The sequence below is a fragment of the Mauremys reevesii genome, linkage group 22, assembly GCF_016161935.1.
Source record: "Mauremys reevesii isolate NIE-2019 linkage group 22, ASM1616193v1, whole genome shotgun sequence".
Lineage (NCBI taxonomy): Eukaryota > Metazoa > Chordata > Testudines > Geoemydidae > Mauremys > Mauremys reevesii.
In genome coordinates, this window is record NC_052644.1 from 20,817,810 (window position 1) to 20,837,158 (window position 19,349).

General features: G+C 62.8%; 1 protein-coding gene across 17 annotated transcripts in view; it reads right to left on the reverse strand.

Moving 5' to 3' along the window:
- The window catches only part of LOC120388244 (immunoglobulin superfamily member 1-like), a 218,529-nt gene extending 210,189 nt beyond the window's left edge, over positions 1 to 8,340 (reverse strand). For all 17 annotated transcript variants that reach the window (XM_039509930.1, XM_039509946.1, XM_039509942.1 and 14 more), the window contains exons 1-5: positions 8,158 to 8,340; positions 7,127 to 7,414; positions 5,812 to 6,102; positions 3,615 to 3,905; positions 2,581 to 2,868 (exon numbers count right to left, since the gene is read on the reverse strand). In XM_039509930.1, the coding sequence (XP_039365864.1) occupies positions 2,581 to 2,868; positions 3,615 to 3,905; positions 5,812 to 6,102; positions 7,127 to 7,414; positions 8,158 to 8,302 (1,303 nt within the window). In that variant the 5' untranslated portion in view covers positions 8,303 to 8,340. The remainder of the gene's footprint in view (positions 1 to 2,580; positions 2,869 to 3,614; positions 3,906 to 5,811; positions 6,103 to 7,126; positions 7,415 to 8,157) is intronic.
- Positions 8,341 to 19,349: the final 11,009 nt, after the last annotated feature.

Consider the following 19,349-nt stretch of genomic DNA (forward strand, 5'->3'; position numbering starts at 1 on the left):
AGGGAGGGGGGTTGTGGCTGGGGACGGTGCCGACTCGGCAGCCCCTGGGCCCTGACTCCTCTGTGCGTCCCCAGTGCGGGGGCAGCCGGGGGAGCATCCCCTGGGAAAGGCCCCTGCTCTGCAGCTCCCCCTGGGGGCAGGGTTCCCCCCTCCCCGAGCCCTGAACCCCCAGGAGCTGCTGCTCCCCCTTGGCTGGGGAACCCCCCAGTGACACTGTCCCCCCTCCCTCTCCAGGCGAGTCCTAGGGCTCTGGGCAGAACCTGGCTCTGAGCATCCCATCAGGTGCTGAACTTCTGAGGGTGCAGCTGGGTGAGGGGCTGAGATCCTGGATGCCGAGCCTGGCTCCTCACCTGCTACCACCAGCTGCACGGGGTCGCTGGGCTGCGAGGAGATGAAGGGCTCTGACCGGGGCTGGTAGCTGCAGCTGTAGTTCCCTCCGTGCTGCCGGCCCACGCTGGGGATGCGGAACTCAGCCCCGGCCCCAGCAGGGCCCATGTGTTGCTGCGGGTTCAGGTCTCCAGCCTTGTGCAGGAAGAACCTCACGTCCTGGCGCTGCCCCTGACACCGGATGGTGACGTTTGCCCCTGGGGCAATGACCCCGGTGGGGCTCAGGGAGATGGAGGGTCTGGGTAAGCTGGGATCTGTGCACAGGAGACAGACTGTGAGAGCCAGACCCAGGCACCCACCCAGCCCCGGCCTCCAGCTGCAGAAGAGAGGAGTGAGGGGGGGATTTGATAGCAGCCTTCAGCTACCTGAAGGGAGGTTCCAGAGAGGATGGAGCTCGGCTGTTCTCAGTGGTGGCAGATGACAGAACAAGGAGCAATGGTCTCAAGTTGCAGTGGGGGAGGTTTAGGTTGGATATTAGGAAACACTATTTCACTAGGAGGGTGGTGAAGCACTGGACTGGGTTCCCTGGGGAGGTGGTGGAATCTCCATCCTTAGAGGTTTTTCAGGCCCGGCATGACAAAGCCCTGGCTGGGATGATTTAGTTGGGGTTGGGCCTGCTTTGAGCAGGGGATTGGACTCGAACCTCCTGAGGTCTCTTCCAACCCTAATCTGACATGAGCAGATCCAGGGGCCCCCTGGCAGAGATTCTCTCACAGATCCCAGAGTCCCCCTGTGACAAAGTGGGGGATTTTCTTATCTTTTCATGGTTTTCCAGTGGTTTGCATGCAGAGGGTGTGGGACTCAGTGCCCCTGGGTGTTAATGGTTTGACAAGGGGAGAGGAGAGGGAGTTTGCTGTTGCAGAGGACCAGAGGGGGCACTTGGGACACCAGCCAATGCCCTGGAGGAGGGACACCCCGGCGACTGGTGATATGACGACCCAACGACCCAGCTCAGGAGTCACAGCTGGTTCTTGCCAGTGGGAGGACAATGGGCTGCAAAGAGAGGACCCCAGTGACCTGACCAGTTGGTTCCAGCCAGAGGACAGAAGAGAGGAGAGGAGGCCCAGGCGACCCTGTTTACGAGCCTGTTTCCCTGGAGAGAAGACAATGGACAGAGGAGGCCTGGGGCTGGTGATCTCAGATGCCCAGCTGGGAAGCAGGGGGGCTCTGGGCTGGACACAGAGAGCAGGCAGAGCCCACCTGGATGCAGGAAGACTGGGATGTGCTGGGCTGAGGGAGGCCAGGCCTGAGGCCCTGAGAGTTTCCTGTGCTGGGTTCAACTCTCAATAAACCCTCCTGTTTTACACTGGCTGAGTGTCGCTCCGGGCTAGAGAACAGGGGGGCATCAACCCCTTTGGGGTGAGGAGGCCCGAGGGGTCCAGAGCGAGTGGACTCTCTGAGGGGGCCCATGGCAGAGACAGACGCGCTAAGGCTCAGAGAGGGGCAGCTCCAGGAGGTGGAGGGGCCTGGCCCCGAGAAAGAATGGACCCCCAAGAAGGGCTGTTTCACTGAAAGGGGCACCCTCCACGGATCATATGGGGCCAAGAGTGGGCATGATCTGTGAGTCCGTGACACTCCCTGACCCAGAATCCGGCCCTGTGAGCTGGTCTGCCAGCCCCACAGACACCGAGCCGCAGTTGCCTAGTTCTTGGGGTCCTCATATGCCATGTGTGGCCCCTGCATCGTTCATGGCATCCCTGAGATCCCCCAAGATTGAGGCCCCGCCCCAAGGAAGGACATTTTTGAAAACTGCAACATGCTCCCATGACACAGAGTGTGTGGCTGCGCCAGTAGCTGGGCCAGATCTCCTGGGTCCCAGCTCAGCACCATGTCCACCAAGCCACTGATTCTCCTGCAGCCCCTGCCTCATTCAGCCCCGGCTCGGGCATTGCCTGGGGCGGGGCCTGGAGAACAGAGGCGATGGGATCACGGGATTAAATAGCGACTCCCGGTTCCTACGCACAAGGGGCAGCGTTAAAGTAGCCTCCCTGCCCTGAGTCTCCAGGGGCTGCTGCTCCCCCCTGGCCGGGGAACCCCCCAGTGACTCCGTCCCTGCTCCCCGGCCGGGTGTCCCCTCTGCGGGGTCAGGGCTCAGGGCAGAGCCTGGCTCTGAGTGTCCCATTGGCACCGAGTCCCGTGAAGGTCTGGCTGGGGGTGGGGCTGGGAACAGGGATGCTGAGCCGGGCCCCTCACCTCTCACCACCAGCTCCACGGGGTCGCTGGGGTACGACACGTTGAACGGCTCCGATTTGCTGTGATAGAAGCAGCTGTAGCTCCCGCTGTGCTCCCGGCTCACATTGCTGATGGGAAACTCAGCCTCCATCCCGACCGAAACCACAGGTGGGAAACGGCGTCGCTCTTTATTCAGCACGAACCGCATGCCCTGGTGCTGCCCCCGACACCAGATGGTCACGGCTCCTCCCAGGGAGACCCCCCAGCTGCGGCTCTGCAGGGTGATGTTGGGTTTGGGGTAGCTGGGCTCTGCAGTGGGAAGCAGACAGGCCGTGAGACACAGGCCCCGTCACTCACTCCTGGGGCCTGTCCTCACCACACGGCCTCAGTGGTGGGTCAGACCCGGCGGCCCTGGGGACGGGCTCCTGGATCCCTTTCAACAGGGGCCAGAGTTTCCACTCAGCCCTGGGCTCACAGCATGAGACATGGAGCAACCCCAGCCCCTGGGGCCCAGAGCTCTGCTCCCCGGTGGGTGACAGGCCAGGTCAGTCTCCAGGGTCCATTCACTCCCTGGCTTCACTGCTGGGAGGGCTGGGAGCCAGGACTCTTGGGTTCTGTCCCCTGCTCTGGTAGGTGAGTGGGGTCTAGTGGGGAGAGCAGGGGGGGGATGGGAGCCTGGACTCCTGGGTTCTGTGCACAGCACCACCACTGACTTGTAGGGGACTGTGCAAGTCTCTACTATACACTGAGGTTTATAACCTTCAGCTCCGCTCATCACCCCCTAACTGTTGTGTTGCCTGGCAAAGCCCCCCCCCTGCTCTTCAGCTCCCCCTGGGGGCAGGGATCCCCCCTTCCTCTGCCCCAAATCTCCAGTGGCTACTTCTCCCCCCAGCTGGGGAACCCCCCAGTGACTCCGTCCCCTGTCCCCGGCCGGGCGTCCCCTCTGCTGGGCTCAGGGCAGAGCCTGGCTCGGAGCGTCCCATCGGTGCAGAGACCCCCTGAGAGTCTGGCTGGGGGTGGGGCTGGGATGCGGGACGCTGAGCCGGGCCCCTCACCTGCTACAATGATCTCGACGGGGTCGCTGGGATACGACCAGCGACTCGGTTCCGTTATGGAGCGATAGTCGCAGGTGTAGTTCCCTCCATCTTCCCGGCTGACACTGGGGATGGGAAATTCAGCCACGGGCCCATGAGGCACCGTCTGCACCTGCATGTTCGGGTGTCCAACTTTATGCAGAACGAACTCCATGCCCGGGTCCTGACCCTCACAGCGGATGGTGACGTTTCCCCCGAGCGCCACCACCCTGCTGGGGCTCACCCAGATGGTGGGTTTGAGAAATTCACGCTCTGCTTTCAACAAGAGACAGGAGTTTACCAAGGGAGACACAGCCCCCCCCCTCCCTCTGCCCCAATTCACTCCATCCATCATTCGGCCTCTCTAGAAGTCTGTCCCCAACCAGGGTTGGCACTGCCTGCCCATGGGGCTCGGAGGCAGGGGGTCACCCAGACCTAGCTCAGAACCCAGCTCCATGAGAGATCACCTGCCCCCCGCCCGACCCCACTTGAGGCCAGCCAGGGAGCCTGACCAGAGGGCCCATTGCAGCTCTGACCCTCAACCTGGGTTTGGAAATAGAGTCTGTGACCGGTGGGAGTTGCGCAAGATCCAACTTTCCCCAGGCCTTGGTGTGACGAACTGGGAATGTTCTTAATGTTTTCTCTGAATACTGTGCTGGTGCCTCAGTGTCCCCTCGGCAGTTCTTAAGTATCTAGCAGAGCAAAGGGCCAGTGCATCTAAGTGCCTGACACTCTGTCTCCTGGCAACTAATGGCCTGGGCCCCTCCTCTGCAAAGGTGCCAGCTGAAGGTGTTGGAGACAAAGAGGTCAGGTGACCTCCTGGCCTGGGAAAGGAGCTGAGCAGAGGGGAGGGGCTGGAGGGGTTTTCAGTCTGGAGCTGGCTAGGGACCAGGAGTGAAGGGCAGACGTGGGGGTCTGGCTCACTGCCCCCCAGAATTGACCCGGCTGAGGGGTCCGGCTCGCGGTACCTACAAGCTCTGTTTTAGACCCTGTTCCTGTCATCGAATAAACCTCTGTGTTACTGGCTGGCTGAGAGTCGCGTCTGACTGCGAAGTTGGGGTGCAGGACCCTGTGGCTGCCCCAGGACCCCGCTGGGTTGGGCTCGCTGGGGGAAGCGCACGGAGGGGCAGAGGATGCTGAATGCTCCAAGGAGAGACCCAGGAGGTGAAGCCGTGTGAGCTTCTTGCCCTGAAGACAGTCTGCTCCAAGGGAGAGGAGGCTCCCCAAAGTCCTCACTGGCTTGGTGGGGAGCAGTACCAGAGCATCGCCCGGGGGCTCCGTGACACTTGGGAACAGGGGAGCTGTGAGTGCAGGGGAGGGAGCTGTTGGGGGGTGAATCTGGGGGTGGGGGTGGATCTGAGGAGTTCTCCCCATGGTTGCACTGACCATGAATGTTTTGGTTACCCCAGAGTCCTGACCGCTGGGCATGTAGGACAGGAGAAGCCCCAGCACCCGGACCCTTGTCCCCCGCAGAAGCATGGTGGAGTGGGGGGCAGGGGAAGGCTTAGCACCAGGACCTACGCTGAGGCCCTGGGACAGGAGTATTCTCGCTACCTGCCATGGCCTCAGGGCTGGGGGACTCTCACTCCCCACTGCACCGTGCGGCCAAGGGGCAGGGACAGAGCTTCTCCGGGCCTGGGGCTGCAGTGGGGAGGGGGGCAGGGGCAGAAAGGGGTGGGGCTGTGGGCGGGGCCTCAGGCCGAGGAGGCGGAACAGGAGAGGGACGCAGGTGGAAGGGGGGGAGGGATCCCCCTTGCCCTGGCCCAGGGCCCCAGGAAACCTTAATCCACCTCGGCCCGTGACTCGGCATCATTGTCACAGTCAGTCCGGGGAGGGCGGGTTGTGGGTGGGGATGGTGCCGACTCGGTAGCCCCTGGGTCCTGACTCCTCTGTGCGTCCCCAGTGCGGGGGCAGCCGGGGGAGCATCCCCTGGGAAAGGCCCCTGCTCTGCAGCTCCCCCTGGGGGCAGGGTTCCCACCTCCCCCAGCCCTGAACCCCCAGGAGCTGCTGCTCCCCCTTGGCTGGGGAACCCCCCAGTGACACTTTCCCTGCTCCCTGTCCAGGCCAGTCCTAGGGCTCTGGGCAGAACCTGACTCTGAGCATCCCATCAGGTGCTGAACTTCTGAGGGTGCAGCTGGATGTGGGGCTGAGATCGGGGACACCGAGCCGGGCCCCTCACCTGCTACCACCAGCTGCACGGTGTTGCTGGGCAGCGAAGAGACGAAGGGCTCTGACCGGGGCCGGTAGCTGCAGCTGTAGTTCCCTCCGTGCTGCCGGCCCACGCTGGGGATGCGGAACTCGGGCCCGGCCCCAGCAGGGCCCATGTGTCGCTGCGGGTTCCGGTCTCCAGCCTTGTGCAGGAAGAACCTCACATCCCGGTTCTGCCCCTGACACCGGATGGTGACGTTTGCCTCTGGGGCAATGACCCCGGTGGGGCTCAGGGAGATGTTGAGTCTGGGTAAGCTGGGATCTGCGCACAGGAGACAGACACTGAGAGCCAGACCCAGGCACCCACCCAGCTCCAGCCATGGGCAGATCCAGGAGCCCCTGGCAGAGATTCCCTCCCAGATCCCAGAGTTCCCCCCACCCAGAATCCCAGCCCTGCGAGCTGGGCTCCCAGCCCCACAGACATGGAGCCGCGGCTCCCTAGTTCTTGGGATCCTCATATGCCCGTGTGTGACCCCTGCCTCATTCACTGCGTTGGGTCTGTCCTGGGGGCACGTGGGTACGGCCAAGCTAGCTGCAGCAGCTCCTCCCCAGCACAGGCTGTCGCCAGGGCACCACGCCCAGCCCCCTCTCCCTGCCTCGGCTTCCCGCAGACAGACTAAAGTCCGAGGTCTCTACCCTGATCTCCGAGGTGCCCGAGGGCTGAGTCCAGCGTGTTCCTGACTCCTCTGTGCGTCCCCAGAGCTGGGGTAGCCAGGGGAGCATCCCCCTGGGAAAGGCACCTGCTCTGCAGCTCCCCCTGGGGGCAGGGCCGTGTTCCCGCTAATTCATTCCGCACATGGATGTAAAAAAAATTTTTGTGTGCACAGAGAGGTGATGTGTGACGGGGGTGGGGCAGAGGGTTGGGGTGCAGGGGGGGGTGAGGGCTCAGGCTGGGGGTGGGGTCTCTGGGGTGGGGCTGGGGATGAGGGGTGTGGGGTGCAGGCTGCCCCAGGGCTGCAGCGGGGAGAGAGGACTCCCCCCAGCCCTCTGTTGCCGCAGCAGCCTGGGGCCGGGGGAGAGGTAGCTCTCCCTGGCCACAGCAGCTTAGAAGAAATTTAGGGGCAGGGGTCCCCCCCTCCCTCGGCCCCTAATCTCAGGCAGCTGCTGCTTCCCCCTAGCTAGGGACCCCCCAGTGACTCCATCCCCTCTCCCCAGCCGGGCGTCCCCTCTGCGGGGTCAGGGCTCAGGGCAGAGCCTGGCTCTGAGCGTCCCATTGGCACCGAGTCCCCGTGAGGATCTGGCTGGGGGTGGGGCTGGGAACGGGGATGCTGAGCCGGGCCCCTCACCTCTCACCACCAGCTCCACGGGGTCGCTGGGGTACGACACGGCGAACGGCTCCGATCTGCTGTGATAGGAGCAGCTGTAGCTCCCGCCATCCTCCCGGCTCACGTTGCTGATGGGAAACTCAGCCACCAACCCGACCGAATCCACAGGTGGGAAATGGCGTCCCTCTTTATTCAGCACGAACCGCACGCCCTGGCGCTGCCCCCGACACCAGATGGTCACGACTCCTCCCAGGGAGACTCCCCAGCTGCTGCTCTGCACGGTGATGTTGGGTTTGGGGTAGCTGGGCTCTGCAGAGGGAAGCAGACAGGCCGTGAGACACAGGCCCCGTCACTCACTCCTGGGGCCCGTCCTCACCACGTGGCCTCAGTGGTGGGTCAGACCCGGTGGCCCTGGGGATGGGCTCCTGGATCCCTTTCCACAGGGGCCAGAGATTCCCCTCAACCCTGAGCTCACAGCATGAGACACGGAGCAACCCCAGCCCCTGGGGCCCAGAGCTGTGCTCCCTGGCGGGTGACAGGCCAGGCCAGTCTCCAGGGTCCATTCACTCCCTGGCTTCTCTGCTGGGAGGGCTGGGAGCCAGGACTCCTGGGTTCTGTCCCCGGCTCTGGGAGTGGAGTGGGGTCTAGTGGGGAGAGCAGGGAGGATAGGGGCCAGGACTCCTGGGTTCTGTGCACAACACCACCACCGACTTGTAGGGGACTGTGCAAGTCTCTACTATACACTGAGGTTTAAAACCTTCAGCTCTGCCCATGGCCCCCTAACTGATGTGTTGCCTGGGAAAGGCCCCCCTGCTCTGCAGCTCCCCCAGGGGGCAGGGATCCCCCTTCCTCTGCTCCAAATCTCCAGCAGCTGCTGCTCCCCCCTGGCTGGGGAACCTCCCAGTGACTCCTCTGTCTCTGGCCGGGCGTCCCCTCTGCTGGGCCCAGGGCTCAGGGCAGAGCCTGGCTCTGAGCATCCCATTGGTGCAGAGCCCTGGAGGGTCTAGCTGGGTGTGGGGATGGGAACAGGGACACTGAGCCGGGCCCCTCACCTGCTACCACCAGCTCCACGGGGTCACTGGGCAGCGAGGAGACGAAGGGCTCTGACCGGGGACGGTAGCTGCAGCTGTAGCTCCCTCCGTGCTGCCGGCCCACACTGGGGATGTGGAACTCGGCCCCGGCCCCAGCAGGGTCCATGTGTCGCTGCGGGTTGAGGTCTCCAGCCTTGTGCAGGAAGAACCTCACGTCCCGGTTCTGCCCCTGACACCGGATGGTGACGTTTTCCCCTGGGGCGGTGACCCAAGTGGGGCTCAGGGAGATGCTGGGTCTGGGTAAGCTGGGATCTGCGCACAGGAGACAGGCTGTGAGAGCCAGACCCGGGCACCCACCCAGCCCTGGCCTCCCGCCCAGCTCCAGGCTCGGGAAGATCCAGGGGCCCCTGGGCAGAGATTCCCTCCCAGATCCCAGAGTTTCCCCCCCCCAGAATCCCGGTCCTGCGAGCTGGGCTCCCAGCCCCACAGACACCGAGCCGCGGCTCCCTAGTTCTTGGGATCCTCATATGCCCCTGTGTGGCCCCTGCCTCATTCACTGCGTTGGGTCTGTCCTGGTGCCACGTGGGTACGGCCAAGCTAGCTGCAGCAGCTCCTCCCCAGCACAGGCTGCCGCGAGGGCACCACGCCCAGCCCCCGCTCCCTGCATCGGCTTCCCGCAGACGGAGTCAAGTCCGAGGTCTCTGCCCTGATCTCCGAGGTGCCCGAGGGCTGAGCCCAGCGTGTTCCCGGCTCCGGCTGCAGGGGGCTGCGAGTGCCGGGTGCGTGGGCCCAGGCTGGGCGCTCGAGAACAAGCCGCCCAGGGCGCCAGGTGCACATGCGAGCGGCTAGTCCTGCCCGCCCACGGCTCCATTGCTGTTTTCAGCTCCATCAGAGCTAACCCGGGTGCCCCCCGCCGGCCCCCAGCTGCAGGGCAGACACCCGACAACAGCCCACAGCTCTGGGGTGATCCCGGGGTGTCGGCTCCCTGCCCCCGCCCCAGCCACAATCAGGGTCACGCTCGTCTGGGCAGGGAACAGAACTTCCTCCGGGGCCAGGCCCAGGCTGCAGAACGAGCTCCCCCAGCAGCCAAGGGCCCCCCAAACCTCCCCACCTCCGGCTCCAAGGCCAGGCGCCCTCCCCCGGCCGGCCTGCTCCGTTATCGACCCAGGTCAGCGCGGCCATTGACCCCCCAAACCGCCCCAGAGCAGCCCCTCCGCGGTGGGCACAGACCTCCCCCGGGGAGAGGACGAGAGAGAACGACCCGCCCGGGACAGACGGGGCCATGGCGCTTAATGCTCGACTGGCAGGCACCCGACACCGCGGTGACCAGGGCAGCGTCCGACCATGTGCAGGGTAGAAGGCTGCTCCCCCCCGCTGGGACCCCCCAGTGACTCCGTCCCCCCTCCCCGGCCGGGCGTCCCCTCTGCTGGGCCCAGGGCTCAGGGCAGAGCCGGGCTCTGAGTGGCCCATCGGTGCAAGCCCCCGGGGATCTAGCTGGATGTGGGGCTGGGAGCAGGGACGCTGAGCCGGGCCCCTCACTTGCTACCACCAGCTCCACAGGGCAGGAGGAGACAGGCCGTGAGACACAGACCCCGGCACAGTCACTGCGCCCTGTCCCCACAGCCCGTCCCCAGTGACGAGGTCGATACAGGGCCTGCAGGGAGAGTCCCCTGGATGCTTTTCCCCTGAATCCAAGACCGAGAGAGCTGGGCTAGCGACACAAGGGACATGGGGTCCCCCACCCCTCAGCAGGGCAACGGCGCGGATCCTTCTGCCAGGAGCCCATGGAGGGGTGGCTGGGGCAGGGCAAGGAGAGGCCGAGGTGACCTAGAGGCCAATTGCGTTTTCTCTCCATCGGCTGGGGAAGGAGAAATCAGTTCAGTGGGGAATGATCACAAGTGAATCAGAGTTGGCTGGTGTAGCAGGAACTGCTGGGTAGGCAGGGCCAGCTCTAGGCACCAGCGCACCAAGCATGTGCTTGAGGCAGCACTTTCCAAGGGGCAGCACTCAAGCCTCCTCCCCCTCCCCCCGCTTTTATTTTTTTTTTCCCTTGGGCGCAAAAAGCCGGGAGCCAGCCCTGGACCAAGATGTTCCCTGTCAGCTGAGGCTTTCATGCTGAGCTGGAAATGAAACATCAGTTCTGGCGTCAGTCGCTAGACGGCGCTCATGGCAGCCTGAGTTGCACAGGCTGGACTGCTGCCCGGAGCCAGAGCATCAGCCCCGGGAGCTGAGCCCGGCAGGGGCAGCTCTAGACATTTCGCCACCCCAAGCCAGGCGTCATGGCCACAGGGGCGCTCTGCCGGTCGCCGGTCCCGCAGCTCCGGTGAACCTCCCGCAGGCGTACTGCCGAAGGCTGCCTGCCTGCCGCCCTCCCGGCGACCAGCAGAGTGCCCCCGGTGGCATGCCGCCCCAAGCACACGCGCTTGGCATGCTGGGGCCTGGAGCCGCCCCTGGAGCTGCAGCGGCGAGAGGGGCTCAGCTCCGGGGGATGATGCTCTGGCTCTCCAGCGGCAGGGCAGCCTGAACTGCAGTCCAGCCTGGGTGTGAGGAGCTGGAGAGGGAGAGAAGTGGGGCCCGGGATGCAGGGAGGAGGGAGGGGTCCTGCTGCCACTGCTGCTCTGCTCTGAGTCTCTCCAGGGCGGAGCGGCATTTCCCCACCCGAGTGGGCTGTGCATGGCGCCGCCGGGCTAGGCAGGGGGCGAGGATCCTGGCTCCCGGGCTGACAGGGCGTGTGGCTGGGCAGACCGAGCTGCCAGGGAACTGCCTCCCCCAGTCCCAGCCCACTGCCCGCCTCCCCCAAACTGCCTGCCCTGGGTGGGGAGAGGCAGAGCCCAGCTCCGAGCAGGGCAGCGGGGGATACTGCCCCGCCAGGGGACCCCCAAGGCTCGGGCACCTGGGGGTCAGTGTCTGTCCTCTCGGCTCTGCCTACACGGGGCTGGGGAAGCAGTTGTCAGCGCCTGCCCCTCTCAGCCCTTGCACCCCCCATCCCGCTCGCAGCCCCTCCACTTGTACCTCTCCCCATCGCTCCTTCACCGCACCCCTTCCCCTTGTACTCTCCCTTCACCCTCACCTCTCTCCTTGTACCCTCCCCAAGTCAACTCCTCCCTCACCTCCCCCTTCCCCTGCACCTCTTCTCCTGCAACCCTCCTGATACCCCCTCTCCTCCTCCACCCTCCTCCGCAAGTACACCACACCCCACTTCTTTGCCAGTGTAGATCCCCCAAGCACCCCCACACCCGCTCCTCTGCCTGAACCCTCTTTACTAGATCCCCATCCCTTTACAGGTACAAGGTTTGAGGGTTAGTCCCTATGCCTCCCATGTGCATTTGGAGCACTAAAAATGGGGTTGCAGGGGACGGGGGTGTGACGAAGTGGGACTGTTCTTACTGGGGTCCGTGAATGCTGTGTTGGTGCCTCAGTGTCCCCTGTGCAGTTCTTAATATCTAGGTGGTGGATCAGGGTGTGGGATTGCTGCAGAGGAAGGGGCCAGTGCACCTGAATGCCTGGCACTCTGTCTCCTAGCAACGGATGGCCTGGGCCCTCCTCTGCAAAGGTGCCGGCTGAAGGTGTTGGAGACAAAGGGGTCAGGTGACCTCCTGGCCCGGGAGAGAGGGTGGGGCAGACTGGAGCTGGGTGGGGAAGGAAGGGAAGGACAGGGCTCTGAGTTCCCAATGGGGGCTGTGGGGCTCCTGGGGCCCCAAGATGGGCCTAACGGGGGATCCTGTTACCTGTGCCTGCAAGACCTGTGTTGGACTGTGTTCCTGGCATCTAAATAAACCTTCTGCTTTACTGGCTGCCTGAGAGTCCTGGTGAATCGCAGGAAGCCGGGGGTGCAGGACCCTGACTCCCCCACACTCCGTGACAGGGAGGGAGGCGGTGAGATTTGTACTAAAGTGAAATAAAAATAGGAGAAACTGTTTGATCCCCACTGAAAGTGTAAACAGGGATTCCTGTGGTGAATGAGGAGGTCACGTTTGGGTGGGGGAGCCCAGGGCTGGGGCGGCAGGAGGTGCGGGTGGGAGGGCAGAGAGAGCCCAGGGCTGGGGCGGCAGAGGGTGGGGGAGGGCACTAGTGGAGGGGGGAGAGCCCAGGGCTGGGGGGCAGCCAAAATTTTTTTTGCTTGGGGCACCAAAACACCTAGAGCCGGCCCTGTGGGTAGGGTCACACTGGGAACTATTGCTGAGCTGCCTGACCAGTAACTGCCATTGGCTGAATTAAACCCACTTCATGGGCAACAATTTACATTCATGGAGCCCCATGAGCTGGAGTCGGAACGTCCAAGGCACTAGGCCAGAACCCACCGCGCTACGGTCCCGTCGCGGCTTCTCTGTCCCTAGGCTGGTTTGTTGTATCTTGAGCCCTCCCCTTGCGCTGTCTCTGTTTGCTGCTCCGAGCTCCAGCTCAGATACCTGCAGCGATTTCTCCAGGCGATGGGTCGGCTTCTCAATGCAACAACTGTCCCTCCGCTGCTTTTTCTAGAGTCCCTTTGCTCTCGGACAAATTCTCTCTTCCTGTTGCTGCAGCTGAAGGTTTTCTAACAATTTACTGCCCGGTTCCTCCTTTAACTTTCCCCTCCTGCCTCTGTCTTTCCTCTCTCTGCCTCCCCCTGTTCCTGCCATCTCTGCCCCTTCTCAATGGGACTGTCCCCCTGCCAGCTCCGTGCCTGGCCCCTTCGATGACACAGCTCGGCCACCGGGTCCCTGTCCACTGGCTCCCGCTCGCTGGGTCCTGCGTTTCTGGTGCCGGTTGGTACCTCGCTGGCTGCTGGTGTCTCTGTCCTGGCGCTGGGCAGCCTCCCTCCAAACTCTACCAGCCGTTTCCACCAGCAGCGCTGGGGCGGGGGAGGAGCTGCTGGCTGCTGTCCCCTGCTGGTTTCTATCTCCCCCCATCACAAAAAATCCCACCCCAGGCTCGAGCTCCCCCCACTTCCCCTGCCCGGGAATCCTTGGGGGGTCTCCCCACAGCTGGTGTTTCCAGGCTGCTTCTGAGCAGCCAACGTGTGCAGCTCCCACTGCTCTGTAACCCGACAGCCCCCAGCCCAGGTGGGCATCACACAGCCGGCCCTGGAAGGCCGTCACAGGCTGGGGGCGGGGCCGGCTGGGCAGCCCCTGGGCCCCGACTCCTCTGTGGGTCCCCAGAGCGGGAGAAGCCAGGGGAGCATCCCCCTGGGAAAGGCCCCTGCTCTGCAGCTCCCCCCGGGGGCAGGGCCGTGTTCCTGCTAATTTTTTACATCCATGTGCGGAATGAATTTTGTTATGTGCACAGAGAGGTGATATGTGACGGGGGTGGGGCAGAGGGTTGGGGTGCTGGGGGGGGTGAGGGCTCCGGCTGGGGGTGGGGCCTCTGGGGTGGGGCTGGGGATCAGGAGTGTGGGGTGCAGGCTGCCCCAGGGCTGCAGCGGGGAGAGAGGACTCCCCCCAGCCCTCTCTTGCTGCAGCAGCCCGGGGCCGGGGGAGAGGTGCCTCTCCCTGGCCACGGCAGCTTAGAGGAAACTTAGGGGCAGGGGTCCCCCCCTCCCTCGGCCCCTAATCTCAGGCAGCTGCTGCTCCCCCCTAGCTAAGGACCCCCCAGTGACTCCGTCTCTGCTCCCCGACCAGGAGTCCCCTCTGTGGGGTCAGGGTTCATGGCAGAGCCTGGCTCTGAGCATCCCATTGGCACCGAGTCCCCGGGAGGGTCTGGCTGGGGGTGGGCCTGGGAAAGGGGACGCCGAGCCGGGCCCCTCACCTCTCACCACCAGCTCCACGGAGTCGCTGGGATACGACACGGCGAATGGCTCCGATCTGCTGTGATAGAAGCAGCTGTAGCTCCCGCCGTCCTCCCGGCTCACGTTGCTGATGGGAAACACAACCTCCAACCCGTCCGAATCCACCGGTGGGAAATGACGTCGCTCTTTATCCAGCACGAACCACACGCCCTGGTGCTGCCCCCGACACTGGATGGTCACGGCTGCCCCCAGGGAGACCCCCCCGCTGGGGCTCTGCAGGGAGATGCTGGGTTTGGGGTAGCTGGGCTCTGCAGAGGGAAGCAGACAGGCCGTGAGACACAGGCCCCGTCACTCACTCCTGGGGCCCGTCCTCACCACGTGGCCTCAGTGGTGGGTCAGACCCAGCGGCTCTGGGGACGGACTCCTGGATCCCTTTCCACAGGGGCCAGAGTTTCCCCTCAGCCCTGGGCTACCAGCATGAGACACAGAGCGACCCCAGCCCCTGGGGCCCAGAGCTCTGCTCCCCGGCGGGTGACAGGCCATGCCAGTCTCCAGGGTCCATTCACTCCCTGGCTTCTCTGCTGGGAGGGCTAGGAGCCAGGACTCCTGGGTTCTGCCCTGGCTCTGGGAGGGGAGTGGGGTCTAGTGGGGAGAGCAGGGGGGATGGGGGCCAGGACTCCTGGGTTCTGTGCACGGCAGCACCACTGAATTGTAGGGGGCTGTGCAAGTTTCTACTATACACTGAGGTTTAAAACCTTCAGCTCCACCCATTACCCCCTAACTTATGTGTTGCCTGGAAAAGGCCCCCCCTGCTCTGCAGCTCCCCCTGGGGGCAGGGATCCCCCCTTCCTTTGCCCCAAATCTCCAGTGGATGCTTCTCCCCCCTGGCTGGGGAACCTCCCACTCCCAGTGACTCCCCACTTCCCAGCCGGGCATCCCCTCTGCAGGGCCCAGGGCTCAGGGCAGAGCCTGGCTCCGAGTGGCCCATCGGTGCGAGCCCCCGGGGATCTAGCTTGGTGTGGGGCTGGGAGCCGAGGTGCCGGGCTGGGCCCCTCACCTGCTACAATGATCTGCACAGGGTCACTGGGCTCCGAGTAGGTTGTTGGGATTGTTCTGTCACTATAACGACAGGTGTAGCTGCCCCCGTGTTCCCGTCTGGCGCTGGTGATGGGAAATTCAGCCTCAGAGCCGGAAGGGTATGTGTAATTCAGATAGTTCCTATCTCCATCCTTGTAGAGGAGGAATATCATGCTCAGGCGCTGATGCCGACACCGGATGGTGACGTTTCCCCCCACGGGGATCACCCCACCGGGGCTGACGGAGATGGAGGGTTTGGGGTAGGACCCCTCTGGAGTCACAAACAAACAAGCAGTGAGTGGGGGTGACACAAACCGCGTCCGTCTGATTCAATCCTCTGCCCATCTGTCGCTCCAGCGTTTCACCCCCTGCCTGTCCCTGGGGTGCAGCCCGGCCCCGCGGCTCACAGCCGGGGTGAGACACAGCAGGGGGAAAGGAGATTTCCAGTCTCTGATTCCTTCAGTTCTCCAGGGTCAATTCAGCCCTGCCCCCGCTGCAGTCAGGGGTGACTCCAGATTGACCCCGGGGCTGAGATCAGAACCACTCTCCTTCTGTTTTTCTAATGTTGCAGCCGAGCTGCAGCTCTGCTGGAGTTGGGCTACACATGGATTATTCTTTAAAATATTCTAAAAAACTCCAATTGTCCGGCAATGTGCTGTATGCACAGGAGTGCGGGGCGGGGGTGGGGTGGGGGTCGTAGGACAAATCTGAGTCCTTTGAGCAAAGGCTCCGAAAAACACATTTGCAAAATCCCCCGGTTGTTCTAACATTTTCCTGCCCACCCCTGGGGCTCAATCTCCGGCTCTGCTCCGCCCCAAACCGCTCTCAGCCGCTGGGGATTTAGCTCCGCTCTGCACGGTGCCGGGGGCCCCTTTGGGGACGGGATATTCCCAAAGCTGTTCAGGGGACGTTCCGAACGCCGGGCCGGGCTGAGCCTGACCCACGAGCAAAGCAGTGACACGCGCGTGCAGCAAGCCGAGGGGGAGACACAACGGGGCCTTGCTCCAGTCCCTCTGCGTGTCCACGTCTTACAGCCCTGCTCTGCCTGACCCGTTCCCCGGGCTCCTGCCAGCTCCCCGGGCGCAGTGCGGGGGCGCTGCGGGGGGGCTGGTGCCTTCACTCTGTATTTCCTGCTTTGAGTGCAGGGGAATTCACCCTGTGTGGTGCCCATTCCTGTAATGAGTGGGGCGAGGTCTCAGTCCCACCTCTGGGTGTGGAAGGGAGCAGAAGTCTGAGAGGATCATAACTTTGTGGGATCTGCTGACCCCTCATCCCTCACCCACGTCCCTCATCCTTAATGTGGAAATTCCCCCAGCTGCCCCATTTCCCACAGATACTCACCTCCTGACACCCCGCTGCACCCGGCCAGCCAGCAGCCTGGAAAGGAGATGGGTTGTTAGGGACCAGATCCCAGAGCAACTGGATCCTGCACCCTGGTCTCAGATCCCCCCTATGGGCACACACCCTGGCTGTCTCCAATACTCACCCAGGAAGAGGACGATGAGAGCAGATGCCATGACGGGGCCAGCGAGGGGACCCTCAGCACTATCACCAACACCCCGGTGCTCAGCTCCACTGAGCCCCAAATAATGTACTTGTCTGCTGGCTGCAGCTACAGGAAGTCAACGATGTCTCGTCTCTTCCTGCGTCCATCACACATTGTCTCTAATCTGCTGGTGAAATCTAGTGTGGTCAAAGCAACCCAGGGACTGTCACCCTGTCCCAGCTTGTCTGTGTCTCTGTGGAGAGGGGGGGCAGGTCACCCTCAACGTACCCTGCAGCCTCGAGGAAAGTGCATCAGGCTGAGAGACCACAGGGTCTGGTCTTCAATCTTCCACTGACCATGATTTCCATCCCCTTTTCATTCTGGGTTCAAGTGGCTGATGATCCATGTAGGTAAAATTAATACCTGATCATGCAATTAAAGGCTGGTGTTGTGATGGAGCTGCATGAGGGGGCAGAGTTAAGGTCGTTCAGGAAACCGTAACTGTGGCATTTCCTGGTGCTGGAGGGTTTCACTCTGCAGCCTTCCCTCTCAGCCTGCCAACCTGCCCACCTGCGACACGAGCCGTGGCACCGAGTGAGGAGCGGGCGTGATGGGGAACCCCTGGGTTTGCTGCCCCTTGCGCCATAGCTGAGCGGTGATGGCGGCTTCACACTGTAACGCCTGGTTCTAAGGGGCTTTTCTCAGCGTGTGAATTAAATCAACCAGGTTCAAAAGAAAATCAGAGAAAGAGAAATTCCATCCCAGGCCCCCAACGGGTCACCAGCCGGGAGAGACCCAGGGACCTTCTAGTGGCCCCGCAGAGACCCTGCCCCCGAGCTGGAGGAGACACTGTCAGTGGTTATGTGGCCAGGCCCCTGGAGAGGGATGTGACACAGGCTTTGTTTATACGCCATTGGCTAGAGGGCAGCAGGAAGCTGGGGGTCAGGGGGCTCCATTCCCGGCTCCAGGAGGGGAGTGGGGTCCAGTGGTTAGAGCAGGGGGCTGGGAGCCAGGACTCGGGTGTGATGGTTGCGCCGTCACCCATTAGTTCTCACCCAGCGCTGGGTAACGCTGGGGGCACCGCGACTCAGGGGCAGCGTTAGAAGATGGTTCAGGAGCCCGGCCAGATGGTCCCAATGGGCTTCTTAAATCGCCCACCCCGCGGCTCGGCTGCCAGCCCCGCACTGCTAAGGAGCCTCCCCTCATCGCTGCTTTCAGCCCCACGGAGCAGGAGGGGGACGAGCAGGAGATTCAGTGCCTAGCAGAGTCACCCCCCAGCCTGTTACCCACAACTGACACCCCCCATCCCTGCCTGCCCCCTTCTCCCATCCTGCCCCCGGCATATCCCCCTTTGAATCCCTCCCAGCCTGGTCCCCTCACAACCTCCCCCACCACAGTCCTTCCCTCCTCATACCCCCATCCCCAGCCCTGTTTCCCCACAAGTGCCCATCAATCTGCCGTAACTGTGGACAGATGCCCTGGTCTCAGATCCCACCCCCCTATGGACACAAGGCCTGTGTGTCTCTGATACTCACCAACGAAGAAGATCATGAGAGCAGATGCCATGATGGGAGCAGCGAGGGGCCCCTCAGTGCCACCTCCAACACTCTGGTGTCCAGCTCCTCCAAGCCCCAAATAAGGAACTCAGCTGGTGGCTCCAGCTACAGGAAGTTGACAATGTCTTGTGTCTTCCTGCGTCCATCACACGCTGTCTCTAATCTGCAGGCAAAGTCTACTGCGGTCAAAGTAAGCAGAGGGCTTTGCAAAATCCTGGAAACCCAGGAACTGTCAGCCCTGGCCAAGCATCATGTAGCTCGTAGCTTGTCTATGTCTCGGTGGAGTGGGGGGACAGGTCACCCTCGACGTACCCTGCAGCCTTGTGGAAGGTGCACTGGGCTGGGAACCAGGTGACCACGGGGGCTGGTCTTCAATCTTCCACTGACCACGATTTCTGTGAAAAGTCCATCCCCTTTTCATTCTGGGTTCAAGCCCAGCTGATGAGCAATGTAGGTAAAATTAATACCTGATCATGCAATTAAAGGCTAGTGTCATAATGGACCTGTAAGAGGGGGCAGAGTTAAGGTCATTCAGGAAACCACAAGCATGGTATTTTCTGGTGCTGGAAGGTTTGACTCTGCAGCCTTCCCTCTAACTCTGCAAACCTGCTCACCTGTGACACGAGCTGTGGCACTGTGTGAGGAGCGGGTGCAATGGGGGATGCCTGGGTTTGCTGCCCCTTGCGCCATAGCTGAGCGGTGCTGGTGGCTTTACACTGTAACACCTGGTTCTAAGGGGCTTTTCTCAGCAAGCGAATTAAATCAACCAGGTTCTAAAGAAAACAGGAGGAAGAGAAATTCCATCCTGGGCCCCCAATGGGTCACCAACCAGGAGAGACCCAGGGACCTTCTAATGCCCCCACAGAGACCCTGCCCCCGAGCTGGAGGAGACACTGTCAGGGGTTATGTGGCCAGCCCCTAGAGAGGGACGTGACACAGACATTGTTTATACGCCATTGGCTAGAGGACGGCAGGACGCTGGGGGTCAGGGGGCTCCATTCCCAGATCCTGGAGGGGAGTGGGGTTCAGTGGTTAGAGGCGGGGCTGGGAGCCAGGATCACTGGTGTTCTGGTTGTGCCGCTGTCTGCCCGTTCTCACCCAGCGCTGGGTAACGCCGGGGACATCGCAACTTGGGGGCAATGTTAGAAGATGGTTCAGGAGCCTGTCCAGATGGTCCTAATGGTCTTCTTAAATCCCTGACCCCTGCTCACCAGCTCCCCAACTGCTCAGGAGCCTCCCCCCATAGCTGCTCTCAGACTCGCGGAGCAGGAAGAGGACTAGCAGCAGATTCGGTAACTAGAAGAATCACCCCCCTGGCCTGTCACCCACAACTAATACCCCCCACCCCTACCTGCCCCCAACACCCATCCTGCCCTGTAGACTATCCCTC